Below are 21,536 nucleotides of genomic sequence, written 5' to 3'. Positions count from 1 at the left end.
GGGAGAAACGTTGCTTCTGGGATCAGTTAGATATTGTACTTAGGAGCATCCCGGAGGACCAAAGAGTTTTCATAGGGGAGACTTCAACGGCCATATAGGTAGTGCAATCGACGGGTATAACGGTGTTCATGGAGGTTTCGGTTATGGTAACAGGAATGATGAGGGGCGTACGTTGCTTGATTTTGCTACTGCTCACGACTTAGTGATCACTAACTCCTTATTTAATAAAAGAGATGTGAACTTGATTACGTTTCACAGTGGGGGACATTGTACCCAAATCGACTACATCTTGGTTAGAAATCGGGAACGATGGGCTTGCATTGACTGTAAGGTGTTCCCTGAAGAGGCATGTACATCACAACACAAATTGTTGGTTTTGGTGTTCCGCGTACCCAACGGGCGGAGCACGCATAGGAGGGCTAAACTGGGTAAACCTAGGATCCTCTGGAAGAACTTACATGGAGCGACAACTGATGACTTTAGGAGTAAGCTTTTGTCTAATACAGGTTTTGAAACTACAAACTCAAATAACGCAGATATGTTATGGAAAAATATGGCAAATTCCATCAGAGAGGTGGGCAAAAAAACCCTTGGGTTGTCGACGGGGAAGGCCAAGGAACATAAAGAATCGTGGTGGTGGAACGACGAAGTCCAAACTAAGGTGAAGACAAAACAAACTTGCTTCAAGGAGTTTCTTCAATGCAATGACGACGAAGAAAGGTCGGGAGCTAAACAAAGATACCAGGAGGCAAAGCGGGAAGCCAAGAAAACGGTAGCTAAAGCAAAGGATAAGGCATATGAGGAAATGTACAAGAGATTAGACACTAAGGAAGGACAAAATGGCATATTCAGACTTTCAAAATCTAGGGAGACTAGGAAAAAAGATCTAGGTAACATTAGGTTTATTAAGGACAACAATGGTGTTCTTTTAACGAAAGAACATGATATTAAGAGGGTTTGGGGTAGTTACTTCTTTGGCTTATTTAATGACGGTGCCTCTCCATGTAGAGATAATATCGTTGTTGGGTCAGCCGACCATCATACTACGGCCAATGACTGCCCTACAAGTAGGATTGGGTTTGAGGAAGTCAAAATGGCTCTTAGAAAGATGGGAAGGGAGAAAGCTGTCGGTCCTGATCAAATTCCTATCACTGTGTGGTTAGCCTTAGGAGATGAGGGAGTTAAGTGGTTGACCAACATCTTTAATATTATTTTAGAGACTGCCAAGATGCCAGAGGAGTGGAGAGAGTCTACGGTGATACCAATTTATAAAAATAAAGGAGATCCCCAACGTTGTGGTAACTACAGAGGTATTAAACTACTCAGCCATACCATGAAGCTATGGGAAAGGGTGATAGAGTCTAGGTTGAGACAAGTCACTAGGGTTTCGGAAAACCAATTTGGCTTTATGCCAAACAGGTCTACCACGGAGGCGATTCATCTACTTCGACGGCTTATGGAGAAATATAGGGAAAAGTCTAGAGATCTCCACATGGCGTTCATTGACCTTGAGAAGGCCTATGATAGCGTTCCTCGCGATACGATATGGAAGACTTTGGAAACGAGACGGATACCAACTGCTTATATCCGGACGATTCGTGATATGTACTGTAGATCTACTACTTACGTCAGGACTACAGTTGGCGACACCGAGGCATTCCCGGTGGAAATCGGACTCCACCAGGGGTCGGCTCTTAGCCCTTACATCTTCGCCTTGATTATGGACGACATCTATTGTGCGACACCAGACGGTGTACCTTGGTGTATGCTTTTCGCTGACGACATTGTCTTAGTGGCTGAAACAAAATCTGAGTTGAATAGCAGACTGGCTACCTGGAAGACTGCTTTGGAAGAAAAAGGTTTAAGGATCAATATTGAAAAGACAGAGTATTTATGTTCAAACTTCAGTGGGAACCAAAATGATGAAAATGTAGAAGTATGCATCGAAGGACACGTTCTTCCCTCAAAGGATTGTTTCAAGTACTTAGGGTCTATGATACATAAAGATGGGGGTGTAGATGATGACGTTACACACCGTATAAAGGCGGGATGGCTAAAGTGGAGGGCTGCTACTGGAGTTTTGTGTGACAAGAAGGTGCCTCTAAAACTTAAGGGAAAATTTTATAGAATGGCAATAAGACCAGCGCTGTTGTATGGATCAGAATGTTGGGCACCCAAGAAGGATCACGTTAGGAGGATAGAGGCCGCAGAAATGAGAATGCTTCGATGGACATGTGGTAGGACTCTGTGGGATATGACGACAAACTCTGCTATTAGGATGTCCTTAGGGGTGATGTCTGTTTCCGAAAAAATGAGGGAGGGAAGACTACGGTGGTTTGGACACGTCCTTAGGCGACTACCGTCGGATGCGGTCAGGAGGGTAGAGTCGATTACAGTCGACGGTGCCAGAAGGAAAGGACGACCAAGGCGGAAGTGGGATGACTGCTTGAGATCTGATTTGAGGGATTTAGGCCTTACCGAAGACATGACCTATGATAGGAAATTATGGAGGCTTAAGACTAGGGTAGTCGAGTAGTGTGGGTCACATCTATAGGGTGTATCATCTTTGTCTTCTTTTAAATGCATTTGTAGTTATTTCCTTGACTTTTACTTTTTATACTTTTCTGTTATTGGTATTTATGAAATATTAGAACTGGGCTTACTATCGTTGTCTCATGTGTATCATTCTCATCATGTTTCCTATGTTATTTTTAGCCGGGTCTTAGGTTTCTGTCTATATGCAGAGACTCTTTCGCAGGGATTATTTTGCAGGGATTACTCCCCATTACAGAAGCACATATGATATTAATGACTGCATATGAATACTGTTTAACTATGTATTTATGTAATTATTTATACATGCATTGCATTTTATCTATATTTTTAATTTTCTGACTGCCGGAGGTCTTTCACGGAAGCTATTCTCAACCTGGCGTTGGGGGCAGCCTACTACCCTACCTCCCCCTTACCCCATACATATGGGAATTGGGTTTTGTTGTTGTTGTTGTTGTTGATGTGTCACCATAAGGTAATGTCACGTCATCATTGAATTTTTTTTTAAATATTTTGTCAACAATTTTGTTAAATTTTTAACAGCGGGTGATCAAAATGAAACTAGAATGTAACATTAGTGATGATTTTGAAAAAAAATAGTTGAGTGACCATAATAGAATCAAAGTGATAGTTGGGTGACTAAATATATAGTTTACCCTTTGTTTTATTATTATTATGGTCCAATGATAAAAAAAAGTCTTCAGACTTGCCATTTTATTTTATTTTTAACCGTTTAACTTTTAAAAGTTTTATTTTTTAAATAATTTTTTTAGAAAAATTCTACAGCGCATATTGCATACGGCAACCTACCACTAAAGTGACGTACCAAAACACATCACAAGCAAATTTGCTCTTGTTATGTAAATGTTAAAAAGTATAAGGATTTATTTCAAATTACTCATTTATTCAAAATTAATTATAATTCTAATAGAATTATAATTAAATTATAATATTTTAGGGTAAACTACATGTTTAGTACCTAAATTACACTTTTGTTCCGATTTAGTACCTCAACTTTCATTTTTTTTCAAAAACATACCCAACGTTTATTTTTATTTCATTTTAGTACCTCGCCATTAAAAAATTAACGACACAGCTGACGTGGTATTTTTATTTAGGTAAATTACATGATTCATCACTCAACTATCTTCTTACTTCTATTTTGGTCACTAAAATTTTAAAAAAATTAAATTTAATCATTAAACTTTCAAATTACTTGTATTTTGATCTCTCTTTGATGACGTAGATTATTTTATTATTATATTTAGCATGACATGACAAATTATTATTATTATTAATGTCAAATAAAATTTAAAATCAAAATCATTAATCTTAATCCTAAATCTCCAAACCCCAACGTCGATCTAAATTTATTTTTAATTCCATCTTCATGAAAAAAAGAATACCCAAAAACCCATACTAGCCCTTGTTTTTCTTTCATTTCCTTCTCTTCCTTTGCATGATCCAGTGCTACGATTGAGTGAAACTACACAAAAAATTTAAAAAAAAAATAATCTTGCAGTCCATACCTATCTTCATCAAGTTCTTGTTCTTATTTTTTTTATTCTTTTCATTTTGATTTTATGATTATGCCTGTGAAAATAAAAAATGGGGTAGTGTTGCTTTTGTTTGGTTAGTGAAATGAGTTATCTTTATTTTGCCTAAAAAATAAGTATAAACAGAAACCTAGTTTTTTTTTTTTTTTTTGTATCATACTCTTTATCTCTTCTTTATTTTAGTTTTACTTTTTTTTGGGAACTGCAACGTTTTAAGAGGAAATGAGGAAGCATGGATGGCAACTTCCTTCTCATCCACTTTATGCGTTTTCCCTTTTATTGTTGTTATTTTTGTTTTTATATAAAAAAATTCTAAGCATTTTGTTGTTTCAATTATGGGTATTGAGCAATGTTTACATTTTTCTTAACTTGTCTTTGTGAAGGTGGTGGTGGTGGTTGTATTCTTGACACTTAAATTTGTTTATCTGTGTTCATTTGTTTCCAATTCGCAAATGATTTTTCAAGAGATTTTTATGTGGTGGTCGAAGGGTGATGCGGTGGGGTTAGAGTTTGGATCGACAATTGGGGTTTGAGGATTAAGGGTTGGATTAAAATTTTTATTTTTATTTTTATTTTAAATCTTATTTGATATTAACTATTAATTAATTTATCATGTCATACTAAAAATAATAATAATAATAATAATATAGTCCAAAAGGATCAAAATAGAAGCAATTCAAAAGTTTAATGATTATATTCAAAAATTTTAAACTTTAATGATCAAAATAGGAATGAGAAGATAATTGAGTGATGAATTGTGCAGTTTACGCAAATAAAAAATACAACGTCAAATGTGCCATTAACTTTTTAATGGTGGGATACTAAAATGAAACCAAAAGTAAATATTAGGTATGATTTTGAAAAATTGAAAGTTGAGGTACTAAAACAGAAGACAAGTAATAGTTTAGGTATTACACGTGTAGTTTATCATTTTTATTAAAAATAACAAGAGTGATTGATTTTCCAATGAACTAAAGCGCTAATCGTTGCAGCAATTGATTTTACGGTGAGTGAAGGTGGTCTTCAGCGGTGACTAATGCTGATGGTCGGTTCTAAGTTATATAACTTAAAAATATTAATTCTAAACAAATTAAATTACTTAAATTAATTATTATTTTTAATAAAAAAATAAAATTCTATTAAAATTATAAATAAAATTTTAATAAATAATTAATTTTAAATAAATCATTATACTTTTTAATATTTGCATAATAAGGATAAATTTGTTTGTGGTGTATTTCGGTATGTCGCTTTAGTAGTGATTTTGGTATACAATGTGATCTGTATAATTATCCATTTTTCTTATAATTAATTGAGGATTAATTAACTATAAATAATTTTACCGACATAAAATGATAATGTTAGAGCAACAACTGAATAAACAAACAAAACATTGAGTATTTTTCTTACACTTCCGACACAATTAAGCATACAAAAGTAAGAGAGACTTAAAACATGGTCACACGGTAACTAAAAGGGTAATACATGCACTAGGGATCAAATTGAAAATAACCAAAATATAGATACCTAATTTTGCTCGGGTTAGTTTAATCTAAATTTTGGGATGATTGAGCTTAAAGTGAATTGAATGTTGAAGCTTTCAAGTTAAGTTCAAGATAATTTGATTTGTTTTAAGCCTTTAATTCGAATCTTGGGATCTTTGATTTTCAATTTGAAAACTTTATCGGGTTTTGTACTTAGACCTTGAGATGATTTAAGAAGTTGGTTATTAAATCTCATTGAATAATCTCAGTGATTGAAGAGAAAACTGTTCTTTTTTTAGATTTTAAGTTCGAACAGATACGTATACGTATGGATATTGTATATACATTATCAATAACCTATACTACTTTTAATTACCCATACTATTAAAAAAAGGTAAATTACATATTTAATACTTAAACTATCTATTTTTTATATGTTTTAGTACTTGAACTTCTATTTTTTTTCAAAATCACGCCAAACGTTTAGTTTTTGTTTTATTTTAGTACCCAACCTATCAATCATCTAGTTTCAGGATGCTTCTAATACGTCAGTTCAAAACAATTTACAAACAGCTAAATGAGTTTTGTAAAAGGAAATAAATGGGGCTACCAGCTGCAGGGATGTCGAAGAAAGGTGGCGAATGGGAAGAGAAGACCTCCCCTGATGGAATCAGTGAACAAATACATTGTACTGCTACAAGGAAACAATTCAGTACGCATTTGTATACCTAGTATTTGAGGCTCTCATCATAAAATCCATTTTGGTTCTCAAGAATCAAGCCAACCCAATTCACAGGCTGGTTTTAATCATTGCAAATACAGCAGCTTTGCTCCTTCAGATACTCTTCAGCTTTAATCCATCAGTGTTCCTTTTTCTTCAAGGACCTATTCCTGGAACAAGTGGGACTGCTGGCTTGGGCTGCTTCATTTTCTCTACCATTATAGCTTGGGTGGTTAGAACTATCCCAGCAACAGAGACAGCACTTTGTAGGGCACACCTTGAAACTCGACAAGGATCAATAACTCCAGCATTGATAAGGTCTTCGTATCTTCCAGACATTGCATTGTACCCAATTCGCCAATCAAACCTTCTAGTCTTCTCCACTACAACTTCTCCATCAACACCTGCATTTGTTGCAATTACTTTTGAAGGTGCAAGGAGTGCCTGAATTCCATCAGACAAAAATGTCAAAATTTAATCCTCTAAAACCAATATAAGCAAGCAGTAAGAACTCTAATAACACTAAAAAGATGAAGGGAAAACAATAGACAAAGACTTCGATACATATAAAGTGAAAGTTGACTCCAACATAAGGTAGTCTCAAATCAAACACATACTTTTGCTACAATATCAGCACCAATTCGTTCATCCATGTCTTCCATAGAATCCTTCATTTTGTGAATCAGCTGTGAAAGATGTATATAAGTTGCGCCACCACCTGGTACTATCCCTTCATCCATGGCAGAAAATGCAGCATTCTTTGCATCTTCAATTCTTAGTTTACGGTCTTCAAGTTCCATCTCAGTATATGCTCCTACCTACAGTTTTGATGCTCATTGTTTAACCATTTAGAAGTGGAAAGAGATGTGGTTAAACCGTTAGGTTATGCCTTTCAATCTCAGTATATCATGTGTCGTGGCTGCAAACCTTAATGACCGCCACACCACCAGAGAGTTTTGCAATTCTTTCTGAGAGCTGTCTTGACAAGTATGCATTATCAGTTTCAGCTAGATCCTTTTTTATCTGCATTATTCTTGCCTGGATTTCAGCCTTAGTAGAAGGATCAGCAACTATGGTTGTGGAATTGCTTGTTATAGTCACTTTCCGTGCAACACCAAGTTGATCAGAAGTCGCAGCAGCGAGCATCATACCGAAGTCTCCAGAAAGAAAATCAGCTCCTAATGATGTAGAAATTATATCAGTTAGCCGGCATATAACACTAAATGCAAGAATGAAGAAGCAATTGTCATACTGCTAAACAGTCCTCACAGGCATGAGAAAAGAGATATTCATGCTTTAAGATAATAAAAAATGAAGCACCCAAGAGATTTAGGGGGAATTCAATATTATAATAATGGAAAGACTGTAGTATGCAAAACACATCACGGCATCCTGATGGCTTAAACAGACCCTTTTACACAACTGACACTTCACGGTTCTCAGATTAAAATTTCAGCTAATTATTAGCAGAACAATATAAAGAAGACATTCAAAAAAAATTTATTTTAGCCGTTGCTGATCATCAGCAGATTTGTATAAAGGCAAAATAAAAGCAATTTAACCTGTCATAAGGGCAATGTCCTGCAACAGGGCTTTCTTTCCTTCCCCGAATCCTGGACATTTGACAACAGAAACATTAAGTAAACCTTGCATTTTGTTCACAACTAGTGTTTCCAGAACTTGCTTTGAGATATCCTCCGCAAAGATTAGCAGAGGGACACTCAGTTGCATAGTCTTTTCAAGTAATGGAACAATTTCTTTGACGGTTGATATCTTTTGATCAGTTACAAGGACTTTGGCATTGTCGAACTCCACTATAGACTTATCTTGATTAGTGATGAAGTGGGGCGACATATATCCCTTGTCAATCTGCAGTGGGAAAATATTAAATCTCATCAATGAAAAGATTAGAAAAAATCCACAAGCTGAGCAGTAGGAAACTCTTCAATCATCTTTAACAAATTTAGTCATGAGTTTCAAAGAAATTAGATTATTAAGTAAAATTATGCTACGTGCAGTTAAATGAAGAAAGAATGGCTAAAATGAAACTATCTTTTAATATTAACCAGATACAATGTGTTTAATCCACAATTTTCATGACTGACCATGCCGAGACGAGGAATAAACTGGATGTAAATCTAAACTGAAACCTTAGCTTTTCTAACTTGATACTAAGGCTCATCTGGTTTGTGCTTTTGCTTTTTGCCCTTTTCCCTTTGCCCTTTGTATTCAGATCAACAAGCAAATAGTAAAAGTATCAACCAAATAGAGCCTAACAAAAATTTTGATTTTAGCAAAAATCTAATTTGCTATGTTATGCACAAATCAATGGTTTCTTTTAGACACTATCTAAAAGAATGGCAAGCTGGAGTCAGCTTTACACCTTCATTCCTTCTTCAATTATCACAGAGGTTTCAGCTGATGAGGATGACTCAAAAGAAATTACTCCATCAGGACCAATCTTTTCTATAGCTTCAGCAATCAAGTTCCCAATGAAATCATCATTACCAGCAGAGATTGAAGCAACGGCTGTGAAAAGAAGAGTTCAGTATCATCATTTTTATATAGAAAAAGCCGATACAAGTCATTAATAAAAAAATGAAATAAGAAAAACCTTTTATTTCCTCCTTCCCTTTCACAGGCAAACTTCTCTTCTTAAGCTCCTTGACCAATTCTTTCACAGTCTTATCCATTCCCCTTTTCAGAGAAACAGGATTAGCTCCAAAAGAAACTGCCAACAATCCATACTTGATAATGGCTCGAGTTAAAATAATTGCAGTTGTAGTACCATCACCAGCCAAATCATTCATTTTACTTGCAACCTGCATTGAAGAACATAAAACTTACATATCCCGAATCATTTTTCCCAAAATAAATCATAAAAAGCTTAGGGAGGAAGCTATAGCAACCATGAATGACCTCTTGTATTAGCATTGCTCCTGCATTCTCAATAGCATCGGAAAGTTCTATAGCCCGGGCAATGGTTACACCATCATTAACTACTTTCAGTGTCTCAGACTCAAAAAGAACAACATTTCGTCCTGCAAGGTTCCCCTAAAATAGATTAGCAGCTCATATTAAGCATGCACCATCACCAAATTAATGAAAACAGAAGTTTGACATTCAATGAGAACAAATAAATTCTCTAAAAAAAAAGTTCATCTTCATTTAGTTGTGAATCCCATGGCATTGGAACGATACCACGTCTTGTCTTTGTCCCAAAGAACATTAAAGCTTAATGCTAAAAGGCGCAACAATCATTATGCGCACCACCACTAAGCATGAGGTGCCTATATGACAGCTAGACAAACCCCAGGTCAGTACTCCATTGAAGACAAGTTAAAAAGTAATCAAGGCATTAACAAATGTATGTGAGCATTGCAAGGGAAAAGATTGTATCCTTAAGCATTGTCTCTGATAATGTTATTAAAACTCCCAAAATCTTTGTAATCCTATATTGAATTCTATGCTCATGCAAAGCAATAATAACCCTATGAAATCATACAGAAATAAGAACACCCAATTGAAGAAAAAGGAAAAACAACAAGAGGCAGCAAGGTTTACCTCTAGGACCCAAGGTGACAGAAACAGCATCAGCTAACTTATCAATACCAGCTTGCAACGCCTCCCTGCAATCTCTCCCGAATAATATCCTCTTTGGACCAGCTCTCACCATCAAATTCCTAACCATCAGTGGTTTTCTCACTGCTCTTCTACTACCATCAATGTTCTGCAACGGTACCCACATCTTCGTTGAAATTAAACAGACGTAGAACAAAGAACAGAGACAATAAGAGAAAGTGACTTACAGAAACGGAGAAGAAAGCAATTCCAGGGATTGGTGAAAGTAAGGATGAGACAGACATATCCCTTCCGTTCAGCTCTGGAGAATGATTAGTGGTCTTCGAGGTTTCTAAAATTTAGCTGAGACTTAGAGGCTTTAAAAGGGTTTTATGGGGCGAGTCCACTCAGTTCATCGTCTAATTTATCATCAAACCCTTTTAACTTTTTATTTTGTTTTCTTGAGAGGCTTTAAAAAGGTTTTGGAATAAGTTTTTTTTTCTCTTCTAAAAAAATTAGGATTTTTTAATGGCTTAATCCCTAAATAAGTGTTCAAATTATATACTTTTTACTTGAATAGGTGCCAATAATATTTTTTTGACCATCTAGTTGTCTAACATTATTAATGTGATCACTTTAGGTGCTCGGAACGTAATGACCGTTAATTTTCTCCATTAAGTGACACATTTCATAATATGGTAATTTTGAAATTTATTTTTTTAAATATATTAAAATATTATTATATTTATAAAAAAATCCTAATTCCTTTTAAATTACAAAAAAAAAACCTCAAAGTCCCTAAAATCCCCAAATCCTAACTTTTTCCAGCCACGACCGCTGCCGCTTACGTAGTCTCTGCTATCATCCTAATTATACGTCACCGTAGTTGTCGTCGATTAGCCGTCGAAATCGTGTGATATCGCGGTTTTCATCCTAAGGTTAGCGGGGGTATAAAACGTCGATTCACCGTTGATTGTTCGTCGATCGGTCACGATTTCATAGGGGTTTTGGTCTTTGGGGGAGGTGGGGTCAGGTGGAGCTTCGTCGATGGCAAAGGGCAACGATTGACATAAGTTTAGAGGTTGAAATGAAGGTTTTCAAAGTTTTTGGGTTATTTCAAATTTTTTTGTGTTTTCTTTTTAAAAAAATATATAATTTTCTTTTTAAATTATATATACATATTAAAATTATCATATTGTAACACGTTTCACATAAAAGAAGAAATTAAAATCGTTGACAGACTGGGCACCTAAAGTGGTAATGTTTGTAACATTAGACAACTGGATAGTCCAAAAAATATTATAGGCACCTATTCAAAAAAAATGATATAATTTGAGCACTTATTTAAGTATTAAGCCTTTTTTAATTAATTACGTGTACTCAATTTATTTATTGTAAAAGCCTACTATTAGGATAACGCTTTCAGCCAATTTATTTCATTCGCAATCGTCAAAATTCGAATTCATAATCTTGTAAGATTTTTCTAATAGTCTAGATTGATTACAAGATATTATATATTTAGATTATTTCTTAATCATAGATAACACATATACACCTTACAAAAATATAGTTGTTCAAGTCTGAAATTTCTACAGAGAATAATATTTTTTTGGGTAAACTACAAAAATGATTACTAATGTTTGAGTATTTTTTTTGTTTTTCCCATTGAAGTTTAAAAAGTAACATATTAATTACTAATATTATCTATTTGCAACGAAATGATCACTCCACCATCATCTCGTTAAATTGATGAAATGATAACGTTAACAAAAAAATAATAATATTTAGTTTTACCCTTAAATTATTATTAAAATATCAAATAGGTCCTTGAATAATAATTTTATTTTTTAATATCATCCCCATTTTGGAGATTCTGACAATCGTTGTGAAGACCATAAACTACCATGGGCTCAAACCTGGGTCCCTAGCCAGCATGGCAGTGTTTCGGCCTATGGTGGCGGTCTAAAGGAAAGCTGTAGGCTTCTATGGTAGCTGCATGGGACAAGTCTATATACTTCAACAACTAATTCGGCATTCTATATTGTAGATGATACTAAATGAACAAAATTCGACTCAATTAAAAAGATTAATTTTTTGATTCGATACGAATTAAATATTAAGTTGTAATTTCATAAATTTGAATCATTTCAAAAAAAATAAATTCAAATCGATTTGTAAAATACAACTTGAATAATTTAATTTTTTTAGTAATTAGTATATTGATTTTCAAGTTTGAGACGAGTCCCTCGACTTTATATGATATATGTGTATCACATAGAAAAACATATTTACACCAATATAATTATGTGTTTATTTTTAGATACTAAGGTATTAAGATATGTACACATAAGCGTGCCAAAAGCCCTCAAACTTTTGAAAAAATCTATTATGCCCCTGATTTATTCACCCAATTAAGCCCCTATGCTTTGAAATTTCATCAATTTGCCCCTTTGACCAATGTTGACCGTTAAATCTAACGATTTTTTGGATCAGTTGGGGCTAGGGGTGTAAACGAGCCGAGTCGAGCTCGAGTAGTGTTGAGCTCGACTCGGCTCGAAAACTCTAAAATGAAGCTCGATTTGACTCGAAAACTCGCAAGCTTAAAATTTTCAAGCTCGTCTCGAACTCGAAATCCTGAACTGAAGCTCGTGAGCAACTCGAAAAGGCTTGAAATGAATAAAAAAAAAATTAAACTTAATTCGATTGAAGTCTCAAACTCGAACCTAAACCTTAAATATATGAAAATCTTATTGTATTTTAAAAAAAAAATCAATACATAAATGTTAATATTATTAATAATTTATTTTTTTAAAAATAAAATCTTAATATATTATGTTTTCGAGCTGCTCACGAGCTTTTCGAGTAGAATATCAAGTAGCTCGTTTCGGCTCGTTAAGAACTCGAGTCGAGTCCATTCGATCCGAATATTTATCGAGCCTTGATCGAGTCGATCTCGAGTAGCTCGCGATCTGTCTCGTATCATTTACAGCCCTAGTTGGGGCTACAGGTCACATCACAATGTTGCCAAGTGGCATTTCCAGAAATTCATTAATTTTTAATAAAGTTTTTAGAGTATTTTAAAATTATTTTAGAATTTCTATAACTATTTTTAGATTTTTCTTTACAAAATCTGCAAATTCCACGCAGCAGAACTATAATGTGCCGTGTGGCAGTAATATCTCAGAAAAACTGTTAAGTCGTAACGGTCAAAATTGGTCAAAGGGCTTAATTGATTCAATTTCTCGGTTTGAAGGTTCAATTGGGTGCAAAGGTTTAGGGGTTTAATTGATTTCTTTTTCAAAAGTTTGAGGGCTTCATGCATGCTTAAGCCAAAATTAATTTATGTAGGATGCTGTAGGTAGGAACTGATGCCCATGTTTAATTTCCTTGCATTTCTATCAATTATGTTTGTCTCGGTTGAAATGCTAGCAAGAATTGATAAATCTTGTATATGTGAAACTGCTTTATGAAATGCTATGCAATGCAATGCGTCAGATTATTCTTTGTTTCCTTGTCCTCTTTCTTAACAAAAAATAGGAAACTATACTTTTCATCCTACTCATGCTGTTCCATGATCTGTGCATATATCAAGCAGCCTTCTGATGTCAAAATGGGTATTATTTTGGGTATTATCTACTATATCCGGTTTTCATGGTAAGTTTGATCTCTTTTGATGTTTATTTTTTAATTTGTTTGCCCATTATTTTGTCTTATCATGTATGTGCAGCAGTGTTGTAACTGGCTAGAACCCTCATGTTGCCTCAGGTGCAATGCCCAAAAATGAAAGAAGGAAAAAGAACAGAACTAGCCTAACCGAAAAAAAACTGCAATTTATTTATGTGCAAGTTTTTGTATTGTGTGCTTGTACATACATACATACATATAGAAAGCTTAAGGTATATGATAAACCTTGTGCATATAAACCTTAAGAGGTATAATAAACTCAAAAGTATGATCCAGTTTATCTACAAAACATGCTATTTTTTATTGGTCAATATGTATGATTTCCTTATGCCCCGTGTCTGTTATTGAATACTCAAATATTGAAAAGCATAGAATTTGATACTATTCCTTACCAGTAAGTAGTTAAAGTATATCTAATGAAAAATGGAAGAAATTAAAGAGAACTTTATTAGGCAGGCTTTTCCGATTCCTATTGCCTTACAAAAAAGGCGTGCCTAGGCGCACCAGACGTGCCTGACTAAATAGGCCTCACCCAAAAGTGTCTGAGGCACTTTTTATTCTCTACTGCTAAGACGCAACGTGCAGGCGTGCCCAAGTGCACGCCTTGACAACACTGATGTGCAGTAGTGCATGTACAAATGTAAATTGAATGCATGCTTTGTTTCTAATTGATGGTTCTGGTTTTAAATTTTAGGCTGATCTTTTACCAGAAAATGAATTTCAAAAAAAATTGTCATGTTATTTTTTATTAATGCCGTGAGAAAAGGGTTTCAGTCGAGGAAAAAAAGGTCTATTCTGATTTTATGCCCTTGAACTGTAATATGCTGTAAAATAGCTAGATTTTATTATTTTTGTTGATAAAGTATTCATTTATGATAATTGCAGGATTGTTGGGATGGGTGGCATTGGCGAGTCACTGCTGCTGGTATCACTTTTTGGTCTGTACTTTATTGACAGGAATATCACTGAGACCTATTGCAGCTAATAGTGCTATGAAGGTATACATTCTTTATAATTATATACATCCTTTACCGTTATTTTTCAGTTATTTTCTTGTTAATTACTGCCAGGGTGGTGGTCCATATTATCAAATTGGTCGTGCCCTTGGTCCTGAGGTTGGAGTTAGCATTGGGTTATGTTTCTTTCTTGGCAATGCAGTTGCGGGAGCTCTGTGAGTGTATCTTCTGGTCCTTTGCTTTTTTTTATGGCACTATTTTCTGCATAACTCACAGCAAATTTTGCTACCCTGATAGCATAATGCGTTATTTATTTAACAACATCCAACTCATGCTAATACCGTTGTCTTCCTTGCGCTTTTGGTTTTGGTTGTAGTTATGTGTTGGGAGCTGTTGAAACCTTTCTAAAAGCTCTTCCTTCTGCTGGGATTTTTACTGGTAATTATTAATTGCTAGCACAATTGCTGATAACCTTGTTCTTTACCGCGCATACCGGTTGTTGATAGCAATTGTCATGATTTGGATTTAAATCTGTTGAAAAGAATTTTGTACCAATTCATTTCTAATATTGTCTTGCTTGCAATGCAGAGACCACTACAAAGGTCAATGGCACGGTCTCAGAACCTATACAGAGTATAAGTACACATGACTTGCAAATTTATGGGATTGTTGTGACTATTATACTTTGCTTTATTGTGTTTGGTGCGGTGAAAATGATCAATAGGGTTGCCCCTGCTTTCCTTATACCTGTTCTATTCTCAATATTTTGCATCTTCGTCGGGGGTTTTCTGGCGAAAAATGATGATCCTGCACGTGAGTGCTCTCTCTGTCTCCCCCCCCCCTTCTGCCACAGACAAATTGTAAAGTTGGTTCAGTACGTCTGAACATAATGGTGGCATATTCCTCCTCCTCCTGTAGAAGAGGTCCTGCAGAAGATTCAACAATTAAGTGCTCACAATTATAACAACAAATTCTTTCAACAGCGCAATGCTGGCTTTTCCCAACAAGCTGAAAAATCTCAGATGCCACAAGCACATAACAATGTAAATCAAGGAGCAACTGGAAAACCTTTGGGTACTGAATCTACTTATGTGCAGCAACAGCAGCATGTTCAACAACCACAACAACAGAGCAGCCAGACCTGCTATACCTTTGCCTCAAGGAATATCTAGGTGTGTTAAGAGTGCTGCGGTCCTTAATTGAGTTCTGTAAATCGTTAATTGTATTTTGTTTTGGACAAAGTTATGAGATATCCTTTATTCAACAATAACTGCCCATATGAATTCTGTCATTATATATAAGGTGTAATTAGTAACATAAAAAACTAAACTAGGTAGTTGTTCATTTTATTACACATTTATGCTGTAATTTGAATGATTTACAATTCTTTTATGTGTTGTTTTTCTCCTTCAAGCTCTTGTATTATTTATTTTGCAGGGGCATCTAAAAATATGTCAATGCCTGTATTGGACCAGATCGTACAGTTAAGAGTTGAATAAATTTATCTTCTTCTTCTTCTCCTTTTTACCTTTTTGTACAAATAGAAATGAAGTTATTGTAAACTAAACTTGTTGAATTTTTAGATACAACAAACGTTCTTTCTTGTGGTGAAAAGGATTGAGAAAATTGATGTATACTCTTTTTCTTTTTAGACTTTCAAAGTATTTTTGTACAACTGGCCTATCTTGTTTATGAGGGTGTTCCGAACTCTGGTGTCAGTGTGTTTATTTCTTAGTCTTGTTGGTTTAGATGTCTGAAAGAAAATCAGTAACTACCCCCTTCCTATGTAGTGCTTATTTTGTTTCATTTGACTATTAAGTTCACAGTTTCATGTCTTTTCTACTTTATATGTTATGACGTGATCCAGTGGGAGAAATGACAATAAGAGGATGATATAATAAGAATGATTTACATGAACAATAAGAACGGAAGTTATGAATTAATTTTCGGTAACCAATTCAAGAGTTGAGAATCATAAAAATATGTTATAGTTGTAACACTGTTGTAGAACTAATTAAATTGCACAATGATAAGAACCCTCATTTTAAATCTATGCTTAAGTTTACCTGAAACTCTGTAAGTAGTGATTGTATTGGTTTTGCATTTGTAAATTTGTCAAATGGGTTTAAAACTTATATGCCTAAAAATCCTCAAGTTTAAGTTCAGCTTTATAACCGGCAATCTAACAGTAATAAGCCATGTCTCGAGCTGCTTATTAGTTATTACAATACTTTGTTCATTATTTAGTGATTGGTTACCGTTATGAACTTTCATAGTAGCTAGCTTATACCAAGCAGGCAGAATCTGTTTGCTGTTATATTTTTTTTCTTTCTAAATTTGACATTATTTTCAGTGTTAAATTACATGTCATTTCGGTGAATAACTTTGTTTAATTTATTACTCTCAAATATGGCACCCTAGTTATTTTACTGTTAAAAGTTGCAACCGTGAAAATCTGGAACTATCTGTTCAACTAGGAGTATGGGCAACTCAGAAGCAATGAGGCTAAACTGAATGCTGCTTTTGATTCTGCTGAAAATGTGATTTTGGTCTTCTCCGTTAACCGTACCCTGCATTTCCAGGTAATTCAGAAATCTAATATCCTATATCTAATCAATTTGGGAACCCATACATGTGTTATTCTGAAATAACTTGTTACCTGTAGGTCTTGCATTACTATCTTGTCAGTTCTCAAGTAGGTCTTATGTATTACCATTAGTCCAAAATGTTGTCTTTTTATGTCTGTTGTTTTAGGTATTACATTGTCTTGTCTTATTAGGGTTGTGCCAAGATGACATCCAAAATTGGTGGATCTGTTGCTGGAGGCAACTGGAAACATGCTCATGGAACTGGACTTTATGGACGAAATTTCTCAGTAAAATGGTTAAAGATGCATTTCTTCATCCCCTCCCCTCCCCTTTCAGAACAAAATTTTCTATGAAGCGAAGTTTTAAGCAGCTAAAAGGTTTTCTATGAAGATATCCTTAGCATGTTTTTTAAAGATTTGGGACATCTATACAGCTTTGCCTAATGATCCACTAGTTTTGTTAAGTTCATGGTCTGATTTGAAGAAAAACTCACACATATGGAAATTCATCCCGGGAGTAGTTCTTTGGTCTATTTGGAAAGCAAGGAATTCAATTGTGTTTGATAATTCTAGCCTTGATATAACCTCTCTCTTCTTCCTAATAAGATTTAGGTTGGCTCAATGGTTTTTAGCTAAGTTTTCCCATATTCAAATTCAAATGGATTTGTTGGTAGGGGACCCCTCTCTTGCAGATAGGATTGTTATTCAGAAAACTCACAGAAGTTTGATACAAAGTTGGCATCCTCCACCAACTGATTTTTATAAAGTTGGCTGGAGGAATTGGAGGTATTTTGAGAGATTGTAATTGTATTATTTTATCGACTTTTTCTATTAGTATTGGTCCAGGACCACCTCCGTTGGCTGAGCTGAAAGCAATTAAAAAAAGTCTAGACATTTTTCTATCATCAGATTGGGCTACAAAGGGAAGACTGATTCTAGAAAGTGACTGCAAATCTGTAGTCGACTCGATATTACTGCCTAATTCTGTTCCTAGTTTTTTCAATTCCATTGTTTTGGATATTGTGTTCAGAGTTCAAGAGAGGGTGGTTATTATTCGATGGATTCCTAGGGGTTGTAATTAGAAAGCAGATAAATTAGCTAAGGATGGGATCGAGTAATTGTAAGGGTATATCTATAGGGTGCTTTATGGATTTCAGTTTTATTAGGATACCCTCTATGTATTGGTGTACTCTTTTGTAATAGTTATATATTCAATAAATCAAGCCACTCTTTTCCTCTTTCCGCTAGTTATTCTTTTCTAGAGTTAACTAAGAGGGAGGTTTTTAATGAGGCCTATTATTCCTATCAAAAAAAATATTGCTACATTTTTACTGGTTGATTAGTTCAGTGCCTTGATTGCCTTGTGTTTGTGAGATTTTGATGACTAATTGCTGCTTGATTAGTGGTGTAAATGAAAAAAGCGTTCAGTGAACTGTTCGTAAATCGTTCGTATAATGTTCATTTATGTTCGCTTGTTAAGCTAAATAAACAAATATGAAGAAAAAATTATGTTCATTTAATAAACGAATGAATAGGAACAAAGTGTGTTTGGTTCGTTTATGTTCACGAACAAGCTCGTTTATTTATGTTCATAAACAACATCGTTTATCCGGTTCTCATTTTCCTTTTATTTTATTTTTTACATTTTAAATATTGTTGAAGGTAGGGACTAAATTAAATACATGGTAAAAGTTGAAATTTAAATTGTGGATTTTGAGGAGTTTAAGCACTAGTGGTGTAATTTTACCATTTTCTTTAGCTTGCAAATGAAAGATAAAACTAAAAATTGAACATATAAATGAACATTGAATTAACACTAAACGAACATGATCGTGAACGCTAAATTAACATGTTCATGAACATATAAACGAACAAGTTCGATAACGTTAAACAAACAAGTTCGATAACGTTAAACAAACATGTTCGTGAATAATAAATAAACGAAGACCAACACTTTCAAAAATAAATAAACGAGCACGAACACGATATTGAAAATTTAAACGAACACGAACTGAACATGAACACATTAAAAAATAAACAAACAAACACAAATATAGTATTGTTCGTTCAAGGTCGGTTCATTTACACCCCTATGCTTGATATGTAGTTATGTGAGCTGTCCAACAAAATTCGCCATTTGAGGAACCCCTACAATGAGAACTTCCCAGTATAGGTATGATTCCAGCATTGGAAGGTTAAGCCTTAATGATGATCGATGATATTTTATGTCAGCAATATTTTTGTCATCTTATTAGGTTAATACTCCAGTTTATATGAATTATTTATCTGCTTCTACCATGTATCGTTTATCTTTAATATAGTGTCTGCAATAGACAACAATATCACAATGTTTTATCATGTGATGCTGTTTCTGTTATATTTGGAGTGATTGTAGTTTAACCTTATTGATGCACTTTGTGCACTTGCAGATAAGCAGAGATTGCCAAGAGTTAGAGCCTTCTGTTGGCGAGCAGTTGGCCTCCTTGCTTTCTCTTGAACCAGATTGGGCGCTTATGGTATGTTTATTGTATTTTACTGTTATGATATCTGATTTTGATAACAATAGAAATAGAATTATTAGAATAAGTATGGGAAAGTTGAAAAAGAAGGAATGAAAGAGAGGGAAGCAAATCTTGTGTTCTCGTGCTTGCTTGAATTCTAGTTAGTATGATCTCTTTTACATACCCAAATATGAGGTCCTTGTATGGTGTATGGGTTAGAGACACATACGGGCTAATAGCCTCCTAATAAATCAGACTGTGAAGGTGACAGTAGTGATAAGATTGTATGGACTCGAATGTTTTGGGGAGTCGAGTTCTGATGTGCTAACCAACTGAGATGCATATTGCAACTTGCAAATAGTTTGTGGAAGTATAAGATTATTATTGTTTCAAACTACTTAAAGAAGATAATGCAGTTGAGACATCTTAGTTTGGGTTATAGCATTGCCTTCATTTTACCATGCTTTTAATTTGAGGATATAATAGGAGGCTGCATAAGTCTGACATTTTGACTTGCCTTTCATTTTATTGGATCCCCTATGTGAATGAATCTCTTATCTTGTATTCATTTGTTTAATCCCATGGGGTACAGGCAATTTCACTGGAAGCAGAATCAAAACGTGAACATGAGAAAGCAAAGGGAGTCAATTCAAATAATATAGAGAACCCGAACATTGTTCCATTTTAGGACAATGAAGAAGAGGAAGAGGAAGAGGAAGAAAGTGAGGAGGATGAAAGCTTCAGTTCTGCGGCTCAGGGAAGAGGAAGAGGCAGAGGAGTAATGTGGTCCCCTCACATGCCCCTAGCCCGTGGTGACCTATGCTTGGGATGCGAGGCTTTCCATCTATGGTGATGGGTGGTGATGGCTTTTCATATGGACCAATTGCCTCTGATGGTTTTGGGATGCCAGATCTTTTTGGTGCTTCCCGTCCTTTTGCTCCGTATGGACCCAGGTTTTCTGGAGATTTTACAGGTCCTGCATTTGGCATGATGTTTCCAGGACGATCTCCACAACCTGGGGCAGTGTTTCCATCTGGTGGAATGAGTCCTCCATTTATGACAGGTGCAAATCCTGCTCGAGGTGGCTGGCCCGTTGGCATACGTCCTATGTTTCCCCTACCTCCGGCATCTTCCTCTCAGAACTCTGGCCAGGCTATTAAAAGAGATCAGAGGACACCAACCAATGACAGATCTAGTGCAAGATTAGAGCAGGGTAGAGGCCAGGAAGTGGCTGGGATGATTCGACACTGTACTGCAAGAAGGAATAAAGGCTCGCAAGGAAGATCAGTTTGCTGCTTGAAACAGCTTCAGGAATGACGACAATGAAATCGAGGATGAGGCACCCAGGAGGTCAATGCATGGGGAAGGGAAGAAGAAACAGAGAAGTTTGGAAGGAGATGTTGCCACTGCTTCTGATCGCTAGATGCGATGCAAACCGTTATCCGAGTTCTTAGACCTTCTTTCAACCACATCGTGTACACATTTTTCAGCAACTGACTTGCATATCTATAGATTGTTTCATCTTTCAATTGTCATTTTGGAGAGCTGGAGAAAAGCTTAGGTTTAGATTATGTTTTGGTGCATTTGTTTTGCTTCAGAATGTCCATCTATATTGATTATTGTTTATAATTATGCACCAGATCACGAGAAAGTGTTGTAGATACATCTATAAGCCTACATGCCACAATGTATGACTTCTTATGATCGCAGGATTAAAACATGAAAGTAATAGGGAAAGAAAAAAGAACAAAAATGAAAACGATTGAGTTCAAAGAACAAAAATTCACTATATTTAATCACAATATTATTATGCAAACACTTTAAAAGGGCTTATCTGGTGTCAATGATTGAGTTTTCCAATTATTGAATAACACATTGCACAATCAATATACACCAGTAACAATTAAGCCAACATTCTCTTGCAAGTATAATC

The 21,536-nt window shown here is 35.1% G+C and overlaps 1 protein-coding gene and 1 pseudogene across 2 annotated transcripts; one reads left to right on the top strand and one right to left on the bottom strand.

Moving 5' to 3' along the window:
* Positions 1-6,426: 6,426 nt before the first annotated feature.
* Positions 6,427-10,233, bottom strand: LOC120120494 (chaperonin 60 subunit alpha 2, chloroplastic-like). 2 transcript variants are annotated; one of them, XM_039140134.1, is made up of 9 exons: positions 10,124-10,233; positions 9,879-10,044; positions 9,234-9,355; positions 8,929-9,136; positions 8,698-8,843; positions 7,877-8,183; positions 7,242-7,492; positions 6,932-7,132; positions 6,427-6,758 (listed from the first exon to the last, which is right to left on the bottom strand). In XM_039140134.1, the coding sequence occupies exons 1-9, from the start codon at positions 10,178-10,180 to the stop codon at positions 6,471-6,473; spliced, it is 1,746 nt and encodes a 581-aa protein (XP_038996065.1). In that variant the 5' UTR covers positions 10,181-10,233; the 3' UTR covers positions 6,427-6,470. The 2 variants fall into 2 exon arrangements, with proteins under 2 accessions (XP_038996065.1, XP_038996066.1); XM_039140135.1 differs by lacking the exons at positions 9,879-10,044; positions 10,124-10,233 and having other exon boundaries at positions 9,224-9,357.
* Positions 10,234-13,446: 3,213 nt separating this feature from the next.
* On the top strand, positions 13,447-21,026 carry LOC120120569 (annotated as a pseudogene).
* Positions 21,027-21,536: the final 510 nt, after the last annotated feature.

The sequence above is a fragment of the Hibiscus syriacus genome, unplaced genomic scaffold (genome assembly GCF_006381635.1).
Source record: "Hibiscus syriacus cultivar Baekdansim isolate YM2019G1 unplaced genomic scaffold, ASM638163v2 tig00110339_pilon, whole genome shotgun sequence".
In the NCBI taxonomy this organism is placed as follows: domain Eukaryota; kingdom Viridiplantae; phylum Streptophyta; class Magnoliopsida; order Malvales; family Malvaceae; genus Hibiscus; species Hibiscus syriacus.
Note: the sequence above shows the minus strand (reverse complement) of the source record. Positions and strands in the feature narration are given on the sequence as shown.

Coding starts and splice junctions, on each gene's coding strand:
- LOC120120494 (XM_039140134.1), bottom strand. CDS start 10,180: ATGTCTGTCTCATCCTTACTTTCACCAATCCCTGGAATTGCTTTCTTC. Junction 8,844..8,928: donor AGGGAAGGAGGAAATAAAAG/GTTTTTCTTATT, acceptor TTCTTTTCACAG/CCGTTGCTTCAATCTCTGCT. Junction 6,759..6,931: donor GTGCTGATATTGTAGCAAAA/GTATGTGTTTGA, acceptor GATGGAATTCAG/GCACTCCTTGCACCTTCAAA.